We start from the raw sequence: 23,343 nt of genomic DNA, 5'->3' as shown, positions 1-23,343 counted from the left end.
TGAGCGGCATTCCCGAATTTGTTTGGGTTTTGGTTCTTCTTGCGGAGGGTGCCGATACAGCGCTGGTCAGACCTCTGGCAATGTTTTTTTTTTCCCTTCAGCATTTTCCTTTTTCCATGTTTGCGCTGAAGCTGTTGTGAAAGTTAACTCCAGAGTTAACTCCAGAACCATATAACTTAGGAATTAACTCTTTTTTCTGATTAAAGAAGACAGTCTAAGGTTTCATAGGCTGCATTGAATGTTTATATAGTCCTAAAACTCAATATTCTTTGGCTCCTACAATTTGAGTGAAAATGACAAAAACCCTGGCACTTGAGTGGACACATTTTTGCACGTCTGGCAGTGAATGAAAATTCCCGGCTCATTTGGACCACATGATAGCTGCTTTATAGACTGATTAAATCCCCCCCCCCTCGGCTGTAATTAAATTTGTATTAACAAGACTGACGCGTTGATTCCAAACATCTAAAAACACTTGACAGCCCGCTCCGCTCCCCTTTATCCTGCCCTTGCCATGACGGCACGTGACGGCACGCGCTCTTGATTGATTTACAAAGGCAAAACACGCGCACATATACGGCGGTTGCAGGTATGCACACACACACACACACACACACACACACACACACACACACACACACACACACACACACACACACACACACACACACACACACACACACACACGATCACACACACACACACACACACACACGCACGCACGCACGCACGCACGCGCGCGCAAACACACACAGACAGGATGCGCAAAACAACAGCTGCCACACTAATGTCAGGTTTTGGCATGAAAGCTGTGATTTCCGATCCGCTCTCTCCTCCCCTGCTCCCTGTACACTTTCAACCAAGAGCAGCTAGACGCTGCATACAAAGCGGACACACACACACACACAAACAGCCACTCAATGTGCATCTCATATAGTGAACATATGAACGTGCATCTTTCATGTTAAAATGTCTCCGCCATATTTGTGGTTTGTCACTAGAATCGCTTTCATATTTCATTGCCGTGTCCCTTTGAACTCACCGCTTTACTCCCACAAGATGATAGCTCCTATCCTTCACATCTCCAGTTTTGCATCGCCAACTCCGAATTTTTGATTAAAATGTATTCATTTTGAGAGGTTGCTAAAAATACTTCCAAAAAAGGGGGGCATAAAACCCAATCAGCTAAGCTAGCGGGTTGCGGCTGCTTTAACGCTCACTTTGGAACCAGCAACTGTCAAACGTCGCATTCTTCATATGACAGGGGAAGAAAAACCTTTTTATGGTGATAAGTGGCACATCGTTTCTCAACTTAAGCGTAAAATCTAGCGAGCTATCAAAAAAAACGGAATAGAGTAAGGACACATGTAAAGTGTAAAGCTCCGCGGCGCGTACAACAACATGATTTAGATGCTCCAGCAGGTAATGGCGGTACAGTGCGGCGCATCTGCATTAGCGCGACTTAGCGTGATGAGGAACTTGGCCTCTGAGACGTTTTCGGGACACGGGGGCTGGCAGCAGCCGCAATCGATAGACCAGGGTTGCGGAACGGGACTATTTACTGAGCAGGTACGGCGGGTTACAATTGAGCAAATCGGGTCACAGAAACGGAAGGCTGTTAGCCCAGTCAAGACAACATGAGAACAGCTGGAAACACACAGGGCAGAGTAAAAAAATACATTGTACTCAAATCCCGGTAACGTGACAAAAAAAAACCTCCTCGCTCAAGAAACATGCTAACTTTTTACAATGTGACAAACTCACTTTCACTGTAGCAAATCCGTCATGATTTTTGCAAATGAATATTAGCCAAAAACCGAAGGAAAAACTCCACTTTCCTGTGAACCAAATACATATTTAAAATGCCATCTGTCTTGTGGCAGTATTTCCTCAAGACCACGGCAGGCTCCTTGTTTGCTATTTCCTGTTGTTTTTCTCTTTTCATTGGGTGTTTACATTTGGCAAAGCAGGTTGCAAATAGATAAGGATGAGAAACAAAAAGGATGAGAAACTTTCAAATAGAGTCTCTCCAAAATGGAAGACAAAAAAGGAAAGACTTAGCCCATGCATCTTTTCATCCGTCCATTTTCCAGACTGTTTATACACACAAGTTGCAGGGGGTGCGAGAGCCTATCCCAGCCGTCTTCGGCTGGTAGACGGGGGACACCCTGAACCGGTTGCCAGACAATCGCCATTACAAACATTACAAACAACTGCACTCACACTCTTTTGCGCCTGTACTAGGCTTTGTTTAGCCCTTGGACAGTCTGCGGCTGGCTGGATGGACGCATGGCTTGAGGCGCCCGCGATAACAAGAAGGGAAAGTCAGCGCATGCGTATGTGGAACTTTGCGGCTTGGAATTGAAGCAGATTTACGTCGGACAGGATATGTGAGACATTTCTCCCCTCTCCCGGCAAATTGGCGTTTTCATGTTTATGTTTGTTAAGTAATTATAAGTGCCTTGCATGCTGGGTCCGAGAGGACAGTCATTTCATCTGTGCTGTATGTCATGCATATTAGCATATTTGACAAGAAAGCTGACTTTAATTTTAACTTTTAACTGTCTTTAGTCAATGGATGCTACAGTTTTGTATTTGCTTTAAACATTTAGCTTGTAGCAGACGTGCACATTTCACCATGATGTCCCTGACCCACTGGTGAAAAGGACACTCTGATCATCTCCTAGAACTGCTTCATTCAACAAAAAGGTTGCAGAAAGTGCTGAAGATTGAATGACTGTGTCTTTGTGTCATTATCTAGCTGCCTTTCCAGCAGCTCCTGTATTTTGTTTTCCTACTTCTCCCTTTCCTTTGCTCTTCCTTCCATAACTTTGCTCCTGCAAAATGTGAATTTCTCCACTGCGAGGCTAATAAAGGCCAATCCATCCATCCATCTATCCATCCATCCATCCATCCATCCATCCATCCAATCAGCCTGCCATGGATGTTTTTGTAATGTGGGAGGGAACCGGAGTATTCAGGCAACCTACCTCTCCACTATGAGTTCAACACAGGAACCACTGAACCACGGGGCCGCAATACTATTTCCAGCTTTTACTAAATTGGCCATGACGGGTTGTCATGGATTGATACGACCAGCCCCAAACCACCTCCCCGTCCGTCCCATAGGATGCAGCCCAATTGTTTGAAAAATTAGCGCATGTTAAAGACCACCACCGTAGTCCTCAATGTGGCTCTCAAGTAGCGAGATGGTATATCATGTGGAAAGCAGCGTGAAACACCTTGACAGCCTCTTCTCAGCCATAAGTGATCACCCGCTCAGGATTCTCATTAGACTAAAGAGGCAAGGTGCTCCATCACCCGCGTTTCATTTCCAAGGCGGTTCCTCTTCACACTAATGTGCTCCACGCGCATCACGAGGCGAGACTCGGTGTTTGCTTTGTGCGGCCTTCCGACGCCAAGAGCGGCGGACGGCTTAGCCGGAACTTTATCTACCCCATCTATGCCTTTCCATGATACTCGAGGCTGCCTCGTGCTCGTCTCTGATTGGATTAGTGCGATTCCCCGAATGGATTTGTCTCAGCGTTTCAAGTCGAGTTTGGAAAAGGCGTCCTTACGCCTGGCTGGAATTCATAAAAAGTAAGAGTTTTAAGTGTGTTGATCTTCTCAAATTGGCTTGTTTTGTACTTTTGCTCCAACATTTAACACCCCTTCTCTAACGCTTTTCCCCTTTGCCCCCCCCCCCCTCACTCTGTCCTACTTTTGAACCCAGTTATTCTATCTCTGTCCTCCCTCCACAGCCCAGCTCTCCTTCTCTGTCTCGCTGCCAACCCGCCCGCTTCATAGCCTAGCGACCCCCCCACTCCTCCACCCCGCTTCTCCATTCTCCCAATAAGTCTTTCCGCAATGTTTATTCAAATTGCCCGGTTGGGAGGACAGTACAGTTCCAATAATGCCAGAAGCACTCAGAAGAACATAATCAATGGCTCCTTTGCCTCCTCCTTCCTCGCTCCCGCTTTCTCGTGTTCCTGTTTTTTTTTTTTTTTACCCCGTTTTATATGCCATCAAGATGAGGAGCGGACGTCTTTGAGCTTTTAATTTCCCATCTCGCCACTCTGTTCCAATCAAGCCTTTTTCTGTGCGAATATGTCATCCCCCGCTCTCCACTCAAATGTCTCTCCTCGGTTTTCATGATAAGATTCAGGGTGTCGAGATTGCCCTCATCGTGTGTACAAATTCTTTGGCATTGACACCAAAAGATTTTGGCCGCTTTTCACTTGGCATCTGGCGGCTGAAGAAACCGAGTGTGGACTGAACTGAAACAGAATTACGGCGCTATGTTGACGTTGCAGCTACATAACACCGCAAGAACAGGTACGTTATTTGCCCAGCACAAAAGCACAAGGGTATGTCACAGTTTGCAAGGTGGTGGATCTCAAAAAAGCAGGCAGGAGGGAGAAACAGGGTGTATTTGACAATTTGTATTAAAATACAGTCATCAGGAACAAAATCTGAAACGTCAAAGTCATCTGAACAGAACAGTACAACGTATCAAGGAAAACCATGAGTAAAAAACCTGCCACGATGAAACAAACCTGACAGGGTGAAGCAAAAACATACAATGAACGGACCCAGAATGGTCGTGCCGGGAGTCCTTTTAACTGCCACTGATTGGAACAACCAACACCTGTGCAGCTGCAGGCGGGGCTGACAGCGCCACCCATTGGCAAGTATTTCCTTGGCCCGATAACGGCTTCTAGTTTCCAGCACCTCCGCCTTCTCATTAACTCCGTTTCAGTACTGTTCCTGTGCTGAAGTGTGGGAAGTGCTACGCTAGCTGCAGTCATACTTCTGTTAGCGACAGTTGACCTGGAATTGGCATCTCAAGTTGTAACCATCTGTTTCTTGAATTGGCCACCTTCCCTCCCTCGCGGAATGTTGGGCTGCGCCCGTCTCTCCACGGACACCCGCATCGGGCCTGTCACGTTGAGCTACGGACGGGTGGAGAGAAAACCACAAACAAGAACAGAATAGCGAAAAGGTCATTGGAGGATGCTTGGAGAGTGACAGAAAGCCAGAGTGAGGGGGAACATAGATAAGAGAGCGAGTGAAATACTTGTAATTCGCAGGGACAAGCTGCGTTTCCCTGGCAACGCGGTTTCAACTGTAATAGCCCCGCTGAGGATGCCATTAGTGAGGAACAAAAAGAGGACGGCGCTCGCCATTTGGATGAAGCGCACGCGCGGACGTCAAACTGAACAAGCCAACATTCCCCCTAGCATTTGCATGTATACCTTTCCGCTACGAGAGCAGCAAAGGATAAACGCATACGCACCTGCGCTTCCCTCGGAGACGGTCAAGTTTTAGAATCGTGACCCAACCTTCCCAGAACTAATTTGGGCCCAATTGTTACTTAAAATTAGCGATGGTCCAAAATTGAGACGTCACAATTTCATCCCGATTAAATGTTTTAAATGACACAAAAACGAAGAAGAGAATATGAGATGCAAAAATATGCACACATACTCTCTCTAAGGCGGGCTATTAGACAGGCCGTTGGTATTACTTTGGGCAGCAGGCATGTCGCTTGCCGTCTACTTTGCCCCAGGGCATCCGTGACAATAACCTACTTTCCACTTTGGGGTGGCCAACAGTCAAACACACTGTTCATAACCTGGTTCCGTCAGACAAGTGCGTGTCCGAATAAGCGATTCGCCTCACTTCAGATTTTATTTTTAGCCGTACCTGCAGTCATCAAAAAGGGTTCGCTATAAAATGAGGCTGCGGTCATTCTCAAATTAATGATCAAATGGAGCACCGGGGGTTTGGGGTTAATTTGCTATGATCCGTCCGTGCATCTTCAAGACCACGCATCCCATTGATGAGGCGCACCCTCAATGAATGGCCCATTTCTGATACATTGGGTGCACCGCGTTACAAGACGCAAACTGCCATGCATCCATAAGATGGAGCTCGGTTCAAAGATATGCTAACAGAATAATCAGACATAAGATTTAAGTGACACAGTTCACTTAACCAACAGCAAGGTAGAACGCTGACTCTCACTATTCCGCACTATTTGCAATAATGTCAAAAAGCCTCGAAAAAGGGAAAGTCGTCTACGGAGGCCACAGAGTTGCAAGCGGGATTCCTCCTTGAGTACAAGCGCACACGCGCGTGCCCGACATTGACAAGTTATTACTTAATTCGGGCCACGCTTCATCTCAGCATGAATTAACGATAACCGCCGCGTTTCAGATGATAAATAAACAGGAAGAAATCCGCAGCAATATTGAAGTATAGTTGCACGTGAGGTCTATTGGAAACTGAAGCAAAGGTCGCAGTGACCGTTTGCTCTCTTGGTTTTAACGTGATTAATTCCCAGATTTTTAACGGTACTAGTTCAAGTCAGGCCTTCTTTAACTAAGTCACTACTTGTTGAAATTGAAATTGAGGCTGTGTACAAATGCTGTTTTGCGGTTCTAAAAATTAAGTGGCAGGCCGTGGATTTCATCGCTAGGCCTTCGTTAGTGCTACGTCCGAATCAATTCAGGCAAAAAAAGTGTGATGTGATTTACTACAGGTCTACCAGAGGGTACCATTAGCCCGGAAATAACTGACCCACCTTGCTTAATGATGTCCATGAAACTGCGATTAAATCAACACGATATGGATGCTTATACAGCTCGCTACAGATACAATGTGCTAGCTATGGCCAGTATGCTCTTGTCACTAGAGGCTTGTGGTAAGAGCAGTTTTCGCAAACTATGATAGGCTAGTGATAGTTTGGAAAACTCTGACATTGGCCTTTTGGGTTGCCAACTCGAAATCTGATTGGTCAAAGCAACAGTTTCATCTACAGTTATGTGGTGCTCCGGGGCCTGCAGAATTGATTGTAAAGACATCCGGGTAGATTTACTGTATGACCCTGGTAACAAATGATGGCTATGATTGGTTAAATGCTTAAATACGAAAACACACATCTGGAAGGAGGAATGAAATCAAGCTGAATGACCATTTCGAATTATTTTCATAAGAATTCACAGACAAAATATAATTAACATCAGTCCGTGATTCAGATATTTTTCGGCCAGCAGAGAAGGCTTTGCAGGTCTTGATGGTCCGCCACTGTTAAAATCCCACAAGAATAATTCTGAGATAAAGAAACGCGGGGTTTCAAGCGATTGAAGATGAACCGCTTGACAACATCAACCGAGAGTTGGCAGCCTTCGTATAAACATTCCCTGGAATTAGACCTGCTTGGGGGCGTACTCGTGGTCTGGCAGTATTTCAGAGACTTTTCATCAGGTCGGACTAATGCGGCATGCAAACTCTCCATCTGTAAACGTGAACGTGTGGAAGCGAGAAGGCCATCAGCGCACCGGCCATGAGGACGGAGGTGACGACGATGATGTTTGTGGTCATTTGGGAGGCCGAGTGACAGGGGTCAGGTTGGGGGGCAACATTTAGATTCATCACGGGAGCTCACCTCGCCTCAACCCGCGATGTGAGATGTGAGAAAAAGGAGGTTGGGGCAGAGAAGCTGCAGCCCAAAATAAAAGCATTTAAAAAAAACAGATGCAAAGAGACAGAATGGGGTTGAGCCAAAAGATCTTTTCTGTGTTACAGTACTTGATTTTTTTTCCCTCCCCTTAGAATACCTTTGCGGCGATGAACTGATAAACCCAATCTTGATTTCCAAAAGGGAAATGTGAAATTTCCTCAGGATGGGAACAACGTAGTATTCTAAGTGCAATTAGCAATGATTATGATTGACGACACCAATTTTATTTTTTAAAAATGTACACCTGATTACTACTATCGCTTGATTTTGTCCATGAAGCCAAGTTCCCGTCGTGCTCTTCATTTGCACTTGAGCCGGACCTATTCCCAGTGTCTGAAACTCACAGACAACTCTAAAAAGTTGCCTGCCCGGCCATAAAGTTGCCTGCCCCATTTTTCACAACTTGAAACACAATAAGACAACAACAACAAAAAAACATTGTTGTGAAGTATAAATGATTTTTTTTTAATTAAGGAAATCCTTAGCACAAATGCTCCCTTGCTTAATTTATGGTAATTACGCCTTGCTGAAGATTTGACTCCAGTTGTCGTTTGTCGTCATGGTGCACAATGCAATGTTTGCATTGCGTTGTCTGCTCAAAGCCACGTGGACTCCTATTTCTAAGCGGCTTTCAAAACTCTCAAGTACACTTTCAGTCACGGTATAGTCCGAAGCACAAAACAGGCTCCTGATTGGCTGCCGGTGCCGAGTATGCAAATTGTCAAACGAACGTTCCGTGACTGAAAAGTGTACTTGAGAGTTTTGAAAGTCGCTAAGAAAGAGGAGTCCACGTGGTTTGTAGCGGTTTGCTTGTCGCGTTTGATTTGAAAAAAATCGTGTGTTTTTTTTTCCTTGAAGAAGTTGTCGGCCACCCGGGCCGAGACGTTTTGAAAGTTGTACGCCCGACGTAAAAGTTGTACGCCCCGGGCCTCCGGGCAGACGTTATTTCAAACACTGCTATTCCACTTGATATTCGGGTAAAATCCGGGTACGCTCCCACGGGGCGGTTTATAAAAATGAAAAGGGGCCGCCGGGAACCGGATGCAAAATATCGCCACCTCCCTTCTTATCGTGCATACTCATCCTGCTTATGAAAGCTTCGAAGAATGACAGAACGAAGAGTGTTGCTGTTGGACCACCGGCCTGTTTTCACACCTGCCATCTGTGTCTCGGGTTGAAAAGTACTTGCGCTAACAAGCACAACCCGCCCGAAAAGGGGCTGCGACACCTGCGCATCGACCAAAAAGCGCTCCGGAGGACCTAGGAAACACAATCCCGCGTGTCAGGAGATACAGGGAGTGAAGCTACAGATGCATTTCGTTCAAGCCAACACGTGCACGTGCACGTGCGCGTTGTTGTGTCTATCAGACGACGCTGAGTTTGACAAAAGACGGCCGAGCAACTGACAAAGCAGCTTTGCGTATCCATTTGCGTACGCCTCTGCCGCTTTCTTCTCATGCAATTCCTCTCTCCATACGATTTATCCTTTCTGTATCGGTCTCCATTTGTCATCCTATTACATTTTTTTTCTCTGTTCGGACCGCGCAAAGAGCTAAAGCAATTCTTTTTTTTTTTTTTTTTTTTGCTTAATTAAAGTTCCAATGTAAGTGTCAATCAAACGGCGCGCTTATCTTTGCGAATACGTTATCATTAATACGGCTCTTGCGTTAGAATATCATTAGTCGGCTTGTGAGGAATGAGATGGGATGAGGAAAAAAAAGGAAAAAGAAGAAGAAGGAGAACATTGAGTGATCTATAATTTTGCTCTGGGCCATAATCAGCAAAGTTTGTCAAGACGAATTCAAAACCGTGAGAGGAGAGAATGTTTTTCACCACCAATCCTCAGGATTATTCTATTTTTTATTACGATACGTGTTGCCATTTTGGGGCAAAATCACACAAAAACATGTCGCAAAACAAGAATACAAATATTTGTTTTCTTTTCAGTCACATAAGTTCTCCCTCATTGCAGTTGCCATTGATTAAAATCACAATAAATAAGCCAGATAAAATAAAACAAAGAGATCTGCTTGTAGTGCTGTTAGTTTGATGGGTGGGGGTGCAGGTGGGCGCAACTGATATATTCAAGGGACGAGAGGTGAAGGGGGGAATAAAAGGAAGCCTTTTCATGTGGCGATAAAAAGGAGTGTGCGCGTGCGTGCGTGTGTGTGTGTTGTGTATAAAAGTGCATGTCCACAGGGACCCCAGAGACACGAGGGGCAGGATGGGATGGAGTGCTCTGTTGAAGGCAGCAGCGGGTGGAATGGAAGAAAAAAAGAAATGTGAGAGTGAGACTGTATCTGGAGGGAGTGATGATGGCTAACATTTACTCAGCCCATTTTTGTGTGCAGAACACACTCCTGTCAAAATGTATTCCGCTCTATTGTCTTCCAAAGCATGTGAACATGGTGAAGCAATCCGGAGAGGTTGGCTGAGAGCGTATTGCGTGGGTGGCTTGGTGGTGAAGAGTGAATTAACACTTGCACGCGTGCTGCAAATGGCGACTGTCTGCCTCCTGTCAGCTGTCCCAACATGAACCGGAATTTACCAGGACAATCGGGACAATGATTTGACTATGGAAAGGGGCCCAGGGGGTCGTTTACCGGAAATGGACTGGAATTAAAATGTGACGTTCCTTTGAATGAACAATTATTACTTTAAACGAGGGGTGCTCGCGAGCCATCGATTCCCGAACGAACCTATGGCTCGCGAGCCATATATGGCTCCCGAACCTATGGCTGGTTTGATGATAAAACTAAATACATATTCTCGCTTTCCTGTGGCAGTGGGCTGCAGTTGGCGGAAAGCGCGGTTTTGATTGGACGATACTGGCCGTTCATTTAAATAAGCCCGACGAGTAAGAAAAATGATGAGTGTCGTACACTTCAGGTTGAATTGACCGAAGTTTCGCCTTTGTGGAGAGAAAAGGTCCTGATTCTGATTTGCAATCAAACAATACCATGGATGAAACAGTCGAATGTCAGTGGCACTTTGACAAGCCCCATGCTAACGTTAGCATCAATATAGCGAGAGACAGCAGAAAGCAAGTGTGGAAGCTAATGAGCCGTGTGCAGGCTAGCTAGCAGTAACTTTGCGTATGGACCTGGCAAGTTGACTTTCATTCTGATTGTTTGGCTGGAAGTTCATTAAGAACGGAAAACCATTCATGTTAATGGTGCATGAGTACGATCACAAAGTTATTTTAAATACTACATTCTGACATTTTGTTGAACAGTAGCCACGCGTGATCGCGGGCGTACGTGTGCGTGGTTCTCACTGAAAAACATTTCAGAATCAGAATCAGAATCATCTTTATTGCCAAGTATGTAGAACACACAAGGAATTTGTTTCCGGTAGAACACGCTGCACTAGTATCGTCGTCAAAAAAAAACTGCTAAGTGGCACTATACACTTCCATTTTGGCTACTGTTGAAAGAGTTCAAAGAGTTAATGGCTTGGGGGAAGAAGCTGTTTAAATGTCTGCTGGATTTGGTGCGCATGGATCGGTAGCGCCTGCCTGAGGGGAGTAGCTGGAAAAGGTGGTGGGCAGGGTGCGGAGGGTCCAGTAGGATTTTCCGCGCCCTAGTTTGGATTCTTGCAGTGTGCAAGTCCTCGAGAGTGGGTAGGGCGGTGCCAATGTTTTTTTCCGCCGTCCTAACTGTCCTTTGAAGTCGGATTTTGTCCATTTTTGTGGCGGCCCCGAACCAAACGGTGATGGAAGAACACAGGATGGATTCGATGACAGCCGTGCAGAAATGTTGCAGCACCTCCTGTGGCAGGCCATGCTTCTTTAGCAGCCTCAGGAAGTACATTCTCTGTTGGGCCTTTTTCAGGATAGAGTTGGTGTTGACCTCCCACTTCATGTCCTAGGAGACTGTGATTCCCAGGAACTTGAAGGTCTCAACGGTTGACACAAGGCAGTTGGATAGTGTGAGGGGTAGCTGCGGTGATGGATGTTTCCTGAAGTCCACGATCATCTCAACTGTCTTGTTCAGCTCCAGGTTGTGACGGCTGCACCAGACGGCTGCACCAGAGCTCCAGCTGCTCCACTTACGGTACGCAGACTCGTCGCCGTCTTTGATGAGACCGATGACCGCGCTGTCGTCTGCGAACTTTATGAATTTGACAGCTGGGTGCGTTGAGGTGCAGTCGTTTGTGTAGAGAGAGAAGAGCAATGGAGAGAGGACGCATCCCTGCGGGGCTCCAGTGCTCGTGGTTCGTGTTGTGGATGATATATTTCCCAGTCTGACCTGTTGTGTCCGTCCTGTCAGGAAGCTGAGGGTCCACTGGCAGATCGTTTCTAAATATTTTACTTTTATGGCTCTCTTAGTCAAAAAGGTTCCCGAGGCCTGCTTTTGTCACATCCGGATTGGCGTCAGGTGCGCGCCCCTCGCTGCTCTCCGGGCTCGCTCACTTCATTCCAATCCCACTGATTGTGCCTTCTGGCTCTAAAAGCCACCCGCTTCCGCTCGGTTTTCGCCGGTGTATTCCTTCATTTCATGACCCTGTCGCCTCACAGTATGCAGGTCAGTCGTGCCTCACTGTTGTGTTATCTTTTTGTTTTCTCCCTGCGTGTCTCAGTAAAAACCCTTTTTTGAACTACATATACTGTCTCCATCGAGTATTTTGGATGCAGCTCCTCTTTTTCCGTCCAACGAGATCTGTTGCCACTCCTTGTGTGACAGCTTTAAACTAAGCTTTGGTGTTCGAAAACTACGGTCCAGTAGCGTTTTTATGTCGGCTCATGAGTATTGGAGGTAGGAAATGTTCGGCTGTGTGACTGAATATACAGAGTGTGTCCTGTCCTGGGTTGCTCCTGGATGAGGTGTGCAACAGAAGGACACTAACTAAACTAAAAGCTATGATGGACAGAATTTGGGGAAGCCATGAGAATGTTTAATCCCCTCCATATATTACATAACGCAACAAATTAATGAATAACTACTTTTCAAATTTGAAGTAAAAAAATAATGACCGTTATTGCGGTTTACGTACAACAATTTGAAATTGTGGTTGAGACTTTAGCAAGCGTCATGGAATTTCAGCTTTGATTTGCTTTCGCGGACCGAATAAAACGATGTGGCAGGCCAGATTTGGCCCCTGGGCCTTGTCTTTGACACCTGTGATCTAGAGTGTATATCTTATACTTTTGCATTATGTACAGTTCTTTTTTCAAAATGAATGGAACTGTATAGTGCCACTTAGCAGTTTTTTTGACAACGATACTAGTGCAGCGTGTTCTACCGGAAACAAATTCCTTGTGTGTTCTACATACTTGGCAACAAAGATGATTCTGATTCTGATTCTGATTCTGATTTCAACTTTGATGTTGTAGATTGAAAAGTTCCCCATTATAGAACTATTAAAGGCTTTCAGAATCAGAATCAGAATCAGAATACCTTTATTCGTCCCGCAATGGGGAAATTTGCAGTCCACAGCAGCAATTGAAGAGGGATGGGGTTGGGGTGGGAGTGAAAGGATAGAAAACAAGATATTCTAAGCATAACAAAATAAAAATGTCAACTGTATACTGTGCAAATGTAGATGTGCAAAAACCGTTCTATAAACAAGACTGTACATAGTGCAGAATCAAGAGATGCATTTAGATATATTGCAACAACCCATATTTACAAGTGTCCAGTTTTTTTTTTGTTTTTGTTTTTTTTTTCACATGTGATCATTGGGAATTGTGAAGCCTGACAGCAGTCGGTAGGAACGAGCGGCGGTACCTCTCCTTCTTGCAGCGCGGGTGTAATAGTCTCTGGCTAAAGGAGCTACCCAGAGCTGTCAGGATGGGCAGGAGGGGGTGGGAGGGGCTGTCCGTCATAGCTTTTAGTTTAGCTAGCGTCCGTCTGTTGCCCACCTCCTCAAGAGAGTCCAGCGAGCAGCCCACGACAGAACTGGCCCGCTTGACAAAGCGCTCCAGTCTTTTCCTGTCCCGGGTGGTGATGCTGCCTGACCAGCAGACAATGCCATAGTGGATGGCTGATGCCACCACAGAGTCATAGAAAGTCTTTAGGAGTGACCCCTGAACTCCAAAAGACCTCAGTTTCCTGAGGAGGAAGAGGCGACTCTGTCCCTTTTTGATTAGGGCATCCGTGTTTGTTGTCCAGTCCAGTTTATTGTTGAGAGTAACACCCAGGTACTTGTAGGAGGTCACCCTCTCAATGTCCGAACCCTGGATGTTCAATGGTGCAGGTGACGATTGTTTCCTGCAGAAATCCACCACCAGCTCCTTGGTTTTGCCAGTGTTGATCTGGAGGTGATTCTGCTGGCACCAGTCCACAAAGTCCTTTGTCAGTCCCCTGTACTCCCTATCGTCTCCCTCTGTAATGAGGCCGACAATAGCTGAGTCGTCAGAGAACTTCTGAAGGTGGCAGGTTGGGGTGTTGTAGTTGAAGTCCGAGGTGTAGAGGGTGAAGAGGAATGGAGCCAGGACTGTTCCCTGCGGCGCTCCGGTGCTGCAGAGAAGCCTGTCCGACTCACAGTTCTTTACCCTCACGTACTGTGGCCTGTTTGTGAGGTAGTCTGTAATCCAGGATGTGAGGTGATGGTCGACTCCGGCATGCTGCAGCTTGTCCCCCAGTAGACTGGGCTGGATGGTGTTGAAGGCACTGGAGAAATCGAAGAATGTGATCCTCACCGTGCTCCCAGCATTCTCCAGGTGCAGCAACGCCGTATGGAGGAGGTAGATGATGGCATCCTCCACACCGATGCTGGGCTGGTAGGCAAACTGCAGCGGGTCCAGCGATGAGCTTGCCAGCGGTCGCAGGTGGGCGAGGACGAGTCTCTCCAGCGTCTTCATCAGGTGAGACGTCAGCGCCACCGGTCTGTAGCTGTTGAGCTCTTTGGGGTTGGCAATCTTGGGCACTGGGACCAGGCATGACGTTTTCCACAGCTGTGGAACTCTGCCCAGCTTCAGGCTCAGGTTGAACAAGTGCTGGACAATGTCACACAGCTGGTCGGAGCAGGTCTTGAGGAGTTCTTATCTTATAATTTCATCCCAGGTTTTTCATCCGATCTTTTTCTCATCCCCACAAGAGAAAGTCCATTCCAAAAGCCTCAACGTTCCGATTTCAAGTGATAAGAGCGAAATAAAAGACTTGCTCAAAGTGATAGAAGAGGTGGTTCAAGAAAAAAGGTTACATTGGTGCTGGGAGGCTGGAATGGGGGGTTAAAATGGACACATTCTAAATGACCAAAGTAAATTGAGACCAATGGGCTTGGAAAATAGGCCACATCTATTGAGGACTTGAAATTCATTTTCCACGAAAGGGGTAAACACAGTGGGCTGTGGACATTTTCTAAACCAGGGCAATACGAGCCTTGCAGCCAGAAGATACATGCAAAAAAATCTTCCCAAAATAATAGGTAATGCCTTCATCTTAAAATACAGATTATAAAATCATCTGACAGACGCACACTATTATGATCGCAATGGTGGAATATTTCCCGTATGTGCCGGCGGCCATCGTGTCACGCCGCGGTCGTACCTGGACAAAAGCCAACAAAAGTGCAGCCTTGGAGAAAAGTCGGGGACACGCCGCAGCCAGTCTCAAGGACGCAACAAGTGTTTAGTGAAGCGAGGAACGAGAACGGGAGCTGAGAAAGGAACATGAAAAACTCAGAAAGCAGCAAAAGAACTCTTATCACCTCCAAATGCCACTAATTGTGCCCTTGTCATAATAAATGAGTTCGGTACTGCGGTGATTAGCGCAACAATGGCACCTATTGTAGGGCATCAATTGGGGGAATAAGCATAAAGAAACGTTTCAAGTTCAGACCCATAGAGATAAAAACAAAGGAAACCTCTAAAAGAACTCAAAGTAGAAATTCCATGTTCTCCAATTAGATGTTTATTTCTTATTTTTTGCAAGCATCTGTTCCAAACACGTTTTTCCATCAATACGCTGAATGCGCGTATGGACGTGCGTCTGATCTTGTCTGCTGGCACCGATTTACATGCGTGCAATTTGCAATCCGTGTCATATTACAGTTTCCTCCAGGGTCATTGCGGTTGAATGTCTCATCCTTTTTTTTTTTTTAATTCATCGCTGATGATGCGGCGGATGCACCCGGCAGCCCCTCAGAGACGAGTTGGCTGTACACGTAATGATCAGCGACGATGACGTCGACTTGACAACAATACAAAGTTGTTGAACCTTCCAGACAAAGCGAAGGAAAATGAGCTGAGCGTGTTTTGCTGATATGAGCATTCATCACAAGCTTCAGATGGGCCAAATGTCGATTGGATTAAAGACTCCAAAAAAACCACCTTGTGACAAGACAAGATAAAAATAAGAGACGCACATAAGCAGAACCAGCCGATTTTTGACCAGCCGATTGCAAACGGATTGGAATCTTAATTCATTCACTGAAATTGCAGAATTTATTTTGGAATTGAAAATATGACAGTAGAGCGCCATTCCCGAATTTGTTCAGGTTTTAGTTTTTCTTGCTGAGGGGTGACGATAAAGTGCTGGTCAGATCTGTGGAAATGTTTTCCCCCTTCCACAAGGGGGCAGCATTTCCCCTTTTTCCATGTTAGCGCTTGGTTTCAGCTTCAGCTGTTGTTGAACCGTTATATAAATCCAGTGACGTGCGGTGAGGTTCGTGGCTGGTGAGGCACTGACGTCATCACAGTCAGATTTACAAACATGAACTCCACAGAGTAGCTTATTCACCATTTGATTGGCAACAGTTAACGTGTTTTGCTTAAAATGTCATGTCAGCATTCTTTATATACTGTATACAAACTGTAGCAGAGAAAAATGAATAAAAAGACATTATTATGGTGTTACCTTTACTTATAAATGAAGTCCAAGTCTCACTGCCAGTGAAGAAAGTCGTCCTTGATCAGTCCTGTTCCCACTGTATGTTTTCAGTCTTTTGTGCTGAGAAAGACCGCTCCACTGATGCTGTAGTAGCTGGAACAGTGAGCACGAGCTGGATCAACTTTGTCGCTTCAGGAATAGTTTCAATGCGTCTGTGGAATCTCTCAGTCGTACAGGCCAGTCGTTAGTCAGGAATGTAGGAACAATCAGTGGGGCCACAGGGAGTGGTCCTCTGCTCCCCCCAACCTGAGAGTAGGAACCTATCATAGCTGTGTCCGGTGCCGCCATGTCTGGACATTAGGGATATATAAATAGGGCCGATATGACCAGTAAGACTTTAGTTGGCTGACGAAGCCTCTTGGATAGGAGGCGAAACATCCGACACCTTCACATTTGTACAGATGACGGCTGAAGAAACCTTCTCACCAATAGTTTCAATGAGCTCCTTCTTGGCCAAAAAGCTGAGAAGCTGTCCAGGAGATTTACATTCATCCCTCGCCGTTTGTGAGCTATACAGTCCGGTGTTGGTCTTCCTTTAATTATTATCTCTTGCTTCGATTGAAAGTCCAGTTTAGGAAATTCTTTCAATTTTGATATGTAATCCACCATTCTGAAAAGAAGGCCAAGCAACAGGAAAAAAATGACTGGATGGATGGTGGACTGGATCCGTCAACTTGCTAACTGTACTGTACTGTAGCTTGCTGTCACTAATTCTATTATTCTGCAGCCGAGGAGTGGCAAGAAGAATCTCTAATCACCGGCGCCCCCTGTCATGAGGCAGGAGAACTGTGTGCCTCATCTATTCACACAGTTTTGATAAAAATAAACACTGTAGTACAGATTTTATAATGTACAGTGAATGTACATTATATACACCAGCTGAACTGTACAAATTTAATTCATATACTAAAAGTGTTTGAACACTTTAATAGTGATATGCAGAGGGACAGTAATGCGCTCTCACTGCAGAGCAAGACAGCACAGTTGGCGTAGTGATTGCACAATCCAGGGGAGGCAGGTGAGGCACAGCCAGTGACTGCACGTCACTGTATAAATCAATATGTACGCTTTGTGTTGTATATTGTACAGCCACTGGGGCGGCACAGATCAAGCTCAGATAACTCCAGAACCGTATAGTTTTGGAATTAACTCCTTTCTTCTGATCAATGAATAGAGTCAAAGGTTTCTTATGCTGCATTGAAGGTGTATGTAGTCCTAAAACTCAATATTCTGTGGGTCCTGGAATTGGAGTGAAAATGACAAAAACCCTGGCACTGCAGTGGACACATTTTTGCACACTGTCAGGCAGTGAATGAGTTAAAGGATCAAGTATTGCGAAAGAGTGAAACGCTCGGCCTTTGGTCATTGTTGGAAGTGTAAAGGTGAGGGTCAACGTTGCTTCTAAGAATTAATCAACACTCGTCCTTTATCGACGTTCCAAAGGGGGTGAGGCAGTCAGACCTCAAATTTGCAAGACCATTCCGATGATTCCAATTTCCATCTGACGGATTTGCGCAAGTACAAAATGGATGAGGATTTGGACAAATGGGCTCAAGGTCCAGATCCAGATCCAGGCGGACGCAGATAAAGCATTCTTTTATCCCATTAGGAGCGATGGGGGGAGGGGGGCTAATAACTTGGCAAAGATCAATTGACTGTTGTGGTGCTGATCCCATTCTTGACATCAATCCCGCACGGCCGTTTGACTTTATATATAGTCAAACGGGGGGCTTAGCCTGCACGTCTTTCTGCCCGCTGAGACTGACTGGCTAACTCCACATTTAAGAGTGAGGCACGAAAGACGGATTGGGGCAGATCTCGGGTTGTCGTGCATGAGAGGCTTACAGAGATAGAAGGGAAGACGTTCACGGGAAGGAATAGTCAACATTTATTCGGACATTGCGTTAAAAACATGAGCGGTCCAACCTCAACCACAAACAGAGGAATAAACCAAAACAATGTTGGCAAACCACCAGCGGTGACTTTTGACCTGTTCTTTGCCACGACTACGCCCACAAATGCAATGCACTCATCTCGCTGTTATTGTGTTTTTTCGAAACCTCATACTACTTTCCAGTGGTGGGCCGTGCATGTCACTCTGAGGCCTTCAGTAGTGCTACGTCCGAATCAATCAGCTGTGAATGTGGTGTTATATTACTACACGTCCACTAGAGGGGGCCGTTAGCCAAAAAAATACCTTGTGACTTGAAGAAATACTGTCATTAAGCTATTCAATTTTTTTTACTATGAACATGTGTATTTATGATAACCTGCAATATGATTTGATATTTTTGCAGACTTCTGAGCTTTCCAACCTTAATGGTGTCCATCTACAGCAGGGGTGTCAAAGTCATTTTTTGCCGCGGGCCACATTGTAGTTATGGTTTCCTCTTGAGGGCCGTTATGAATTTGGGGAACCCATTAGAATGTTTAAATCCCTTCAAATATCACATATAGAGCATATAGCAAATGAATGAATAACTCGTTTTCAAATCTGAAGTCAAGAATAATGACTTTTATTGTGGTTGACATCCAAAAAGATGAAATTTTGGCTCAGATTTTAGCAATCAACATGGAATTTAACAAGTTTGATTTGCTTTCGCGGGCCGAAAAAAATGATGTGGCGGGCCAGATTTGGCCCGCGGGCCTTGACTTTGACACCTGTGATCTACAGTATTCTTGAAAAGTCAATCTCTAAAATGGCTTGAAACTGCAAACACATCCATTTCTTCTCCTTCGGTCATTGTGGATTGACAAAACCGCTATTAAATCAACACGGCAATATATTTGCTTATGCAGCTGGCTACAGATACCGTATGCTAGCTTTGGCCAGGACGCTCTTGTCACCTAGCGGCTAGTGATACTATGATTGGGTACTGACTTGCCAATCATGTGACTAGTCAATCAAAATGTGTAACGTTTCCAGCGCCTTCAGTTGCCAACTCAAAGTCTTATTGGTTAAAGCAACAGCTTCGTGGACATTGATTTTTATGCCGCAGGGCCCGCAGAACTGATTGTGAGTGTGTCCAGGTAGATTTCTGACCCTGGTAACAAATGACGGCTGAAATAGGATTGTGAAATGTTTCAATATGAAAACACACATCTGGAAGCAACAGGGGGAAAGCAACGAAAGGAAGCTGGAAGACAATCTGGAATTATTTCAGAAGAATTCACATTAGAATGTGATTCAGATATTTTTAGGCCAGCAGAGAAGGCCTTGCAGGCCCTGACGGCCCAGCACCGCTCCTTTCCATTCCAAAATATGCGCCACTTACTCATCAATGAAAAATCGCTGAGAAAGAAGAAGCTGACCACCAATTAATATGCAAAGCAGCAAGCCTTTGCGCGGCATTACGGAAAGAAAACAACTCCAATTCCAAACAAAATGACCGCGCCTGTGAGGTGCAACCGGTGCAACGTTGCATTTCAAACCCGGAAATCCAACTAAATCTCTCACGACTTCAGTAAAGCGAAAGCCGCGAACGGTCAGCGCACGAATCGGTCCATCGCGTCCTACCTTGGCAGCCATGATCATGGATGAACCGCCGCGGACCCCGAGGATCGGGATGTGCGTCTGGGCCGAAATGAAGTCCAGGATCTGGGCGATGGCCTCTTGGTCCGTGTCGTCCCCAAACACCACGCCCTGCAGCCAGTGCTCCGTCATTAAGTCACAGATGCTTTTAATGATGCTTTTGGGGTCCGTCTCATTCATGGTCAGGATCTCCACGTTGGGCGCCGCGTGCAGGAAGTCCTCCTTCTCGCGAGCTCCGGCCAGCGCCATCTCACTGGAGTTGCCCACCAGGACGACGGCGATGCTGAGGCCGCGCAGGATGTTGGGAAGGGCCACGCGGTGCGGAGGAGGGAGGGGCATGTAATGGCCGCCTCCCTTCTCTCTTCGCGACTGACAGGCGGGCGGCAGGTGAATCAGGCAGAGCAGTAAGAGGAGGACGCCCGGTGAGACGTTGCGGCGGCCCGGCGGTGGAGGAGGGGCCGGGTAGAGGAGCGGCGCTCGCCTCCCTTGGATAACCGAGGGGGCGTAGGTGCAGATCCCTGCATGGATGCGAGGGGGCGAGGGGCAGCCGCTGACGGGCATGGTGGAGAAGCGGGAAAGAAATACCTGTAGATTGAACAAAAAGGCGTCGGGTGGGCTTAAAAGCATTGAACAAACTTGGAAAGCAGTCGGAAAATGAGATGGACGTGAACGCAGAAGCGTGCGCCATCGATTCGGCAAAGTGGATTGCAGAGAGGCTACGCGGCTGAGGTGAATCAGCGCGTGTCAACGTCTGTCTGCAAGCGCAATGGGGTCAAGAGTCAAGGAAAAGAAGAAAATCACGCAAAAAAGACACGCCAAGAGGGACAAGACAAGCACTTGGCCTACATGAATAGTGCATAAAACACACTTGTGCCTAATATGATGGCGTATACTTTACATCCAACCAGCTCAAGAATCAATCATTTGTGTGGAATTCTTAGAAGGGACATTATGGGATGCGTTACGGGCACATCAATTCTTCCGGTGAATAAAATATCCGTTTCTCGACATGGGAAAGGGAAGTAGGAAATAGGTGTTTTGTCATAGAATAGAACACTCAGAAGAAACGTTCTTTATCACCACCACCAGCCCCCCCACCCTCTTCCGATCCCAAATGAATGAAAAACCTTCTGAAACAAGATCAGGAACAAAGTGAGCTTTCGATTAAGTGACTAATGCTAGAATGGATTAGATGATTGACAGCTGCCTCCCCACACCCACATCCTCTGACTAAGGTGCTTTAAAAGGCCTTTGGTGGAATCGATGTTGTTTTTAGAAGCCCGCACAAGGATTTCACCTGTGAAAAACTCTGCTATCATCTCCTATCGTATGCTATCCGCCGCCGCTTCAAAGACTTCCAATGAATTGACAATTCAGCACTTCTCTCATCGGAGGAGGTGTACAGTAGGTGGCGACGTGTTCGCGGCGGCTTTGTGGGCTGAGAGACCCAGGACGCCTGAGGACGTGGTGGCGTAACCACTTCGAAACGTGGTGCGTTGTGCGCGTCCATTGCATTCAGGAGGCAGATGGTAGGAACAAAGAATGGGGACGGGAAAAAAAAATACATAATCAGGCAAAAAGGCTGACAGCCAATGACACAAGAAGTGACAGACAGGACGGGAAGAACAGGACAGAGAATGTGAGGAAGACAAAGGGGACGTTTGCGGCGATGACAGAACAACTTCTTGAGGGAAAACTAATTGCTGGGGGTTCGTCAGCTCTAATTACGGGTCTCTGTGTTCATAGTCAACTGCACGCCACCTCCTCGGGAAAGACGGAGAGGCGGGAAGTGTGGGGAGGGAATAAGGGAGGAATGAGAAGAACCGAAAAGAGAAAGAAAGGGAGGAGGGAGGACATAGTGGGAGAAAGGACGCGGGGCCTAAACTAAAAGGAGGACCTTGACGAGACACGAGAAAGATGAAAGCAAAGAAGAAAGTCATTTCAGAGACGTTGGAAAGAGAGGCTCGCACAGTGAGAGGGCGAGAGAGCTACTCGTGCCCTCTTTGGATCTGGACTTCACTCTGTTTCCATGGCAACAATTAAAAGAGCCCGCATTCAAGTTCGGGCTTAGTTGATGGACGCATGCGATACGTGACAGACAACAAGACTCGCTGCGGACGCACACGCATGCGCGCAGAGTCAGACAACTAGTGGTGAATGCTGGTATTACAACTTAAAACTCCAATTGAACCCTGCAGATTTCACTTTATTTTTTCCCTTTTAACAATTTTAAATTTTAAATTTGTTGTATTTAAAAAAAAAAAAAAAAAAATTCTTGGATTTCCCCAAATTTACAAAAACAGATTGTTATTCAGCTTCTTTTTTCAAAAGTTATATATATATATATACAGTCAAGTCTCGTTATATCGATATTCAAAAAATATCGATATAACCGGGACTATCGATATATCCGACCCCGTTTGCATGTAATTTCCTTCGTGCGTGCATAGAAATAGTATCGATATAACCGGGACTATCGATATATCCGATATCAATATAACGAGACTTTACTGTGTATATATATATATGTGTATATATATATATATATATATATAGTTAGACCTCAACTTACGAACATAATTGGTTCCCAGACAGAGTGTGTAAGGCAAAAAGTGTGTATCTAAAAAAAAATTCCCATAGGAAACAGTTATTTTGAGAATAATCCGTTCCCAGGTCTCCATAAAATATCATTTTCAACTAAATAAGCCTTAAAACTACACACAACCTACCTTATCCTATGTATAATAAATGCGCTATTGTATTGTAATGAAAGAAATACACTGCACCGTATAATAAAGTCACTTTATTTACATTTGTGATGGTCATTGACGGCTCTTAATTGACACCTGTTGCTTTCTGACTTGTAAGGTCTTACGAAACTGAGGCATCACATGATTATTCATCGTGTTGATGACTCATCGCCTTTTCTGAATGGAACTGTTCAATAAAAGCCTGCGCATCAACTGTTGAATGGCCTGCTTCTGCTTGTCCTCTTGAAGGCAAATCAAATTCTCTGTGTCGATGACCTCATTATGGTCAGCAACAAGCTCCTCGATGTCATCTGCATTCACTTCGAGTCCCGTAGGTGCCGGCAGAGATTTTATGACAACAAAAGGCGCGAGTCCAATGATTCCACGGACGCGGAATAAAACGCGACAAAAGAAGGCGGGCGGGGCGAATAAAATGGCACACTCGCGTCTAACAATCACTTTGTGCAAAGCAAACTTTTGGAGCACAAGACATAGCGATGCACTTTCGTCGTAATCATGTCACTGGTGAGGTGACAGTGACTCGTTGAAATGAAATGAAATTGAAGTGTCGCGAGCGGCAGCCACGCCCAAGCTGCCAACTCGCACGTGACAATTAAGCGTGACTACTGACACGCTGTTCCGGTGTGTGTGAAAACACTAGCTCTGATTGGCTTACTGTGACACATGACTCTACCCTGTAGC

At 45.8% G+C, this 23,343-nt stretch overlaps 1 protein-coding gene across 3 annotated transcripts in view; it reads right to left on the bottom strand.

Annotated features, from left to right (window-relative positions):
* The window catches only part of grin2ba (glutamate receptor, ionotropic, N-methyl D-aspartate 2B, genome duplicate a), a 117,530-nt gene that overhangs the window by 63,979 nt on the left and 30,208 nt on the right, over positions 1-23,343 (bottom strand). For 2 of the 3 annotated variants that reach the window (XM_089018237.1, XM_089018236.1), the window contains exon 4: positions 19,877-20,476. The exons of the other annotated variant lie outside the window; for it this stretch is intronic. In XM_089018237.1, the coding sequence (XP_088874363.1) occupies positions 19,877-20,476 (600 nt within the window). The remainder of the gene's footprint in view (positions 1-19,876; positions 20,477-23,343) is intronic. 3 annotated transcript variants of the gene reach the window in all.

The sequence above is a fragment of the Hippocampus bargibanti genome, linkage group LG17 (genome assembly GCF_051943395.1).
Source record: "Hippocampus bargibanti isolate YZ-2025 linkage group LG17, ASM5194339v1, whole genome shotgun sequence".
Classification (NCBI taxonomy): domain Eukaryota; kingdom Metazoa; phylum Chordata; class Actinopteri; order Syngnathiformes; family Syngnathidae; genus Hippocampus; species Hippocampus bargibanti.
This window is presented reverse-complemented; position numbering and strand designations above follow the sequence as displayed.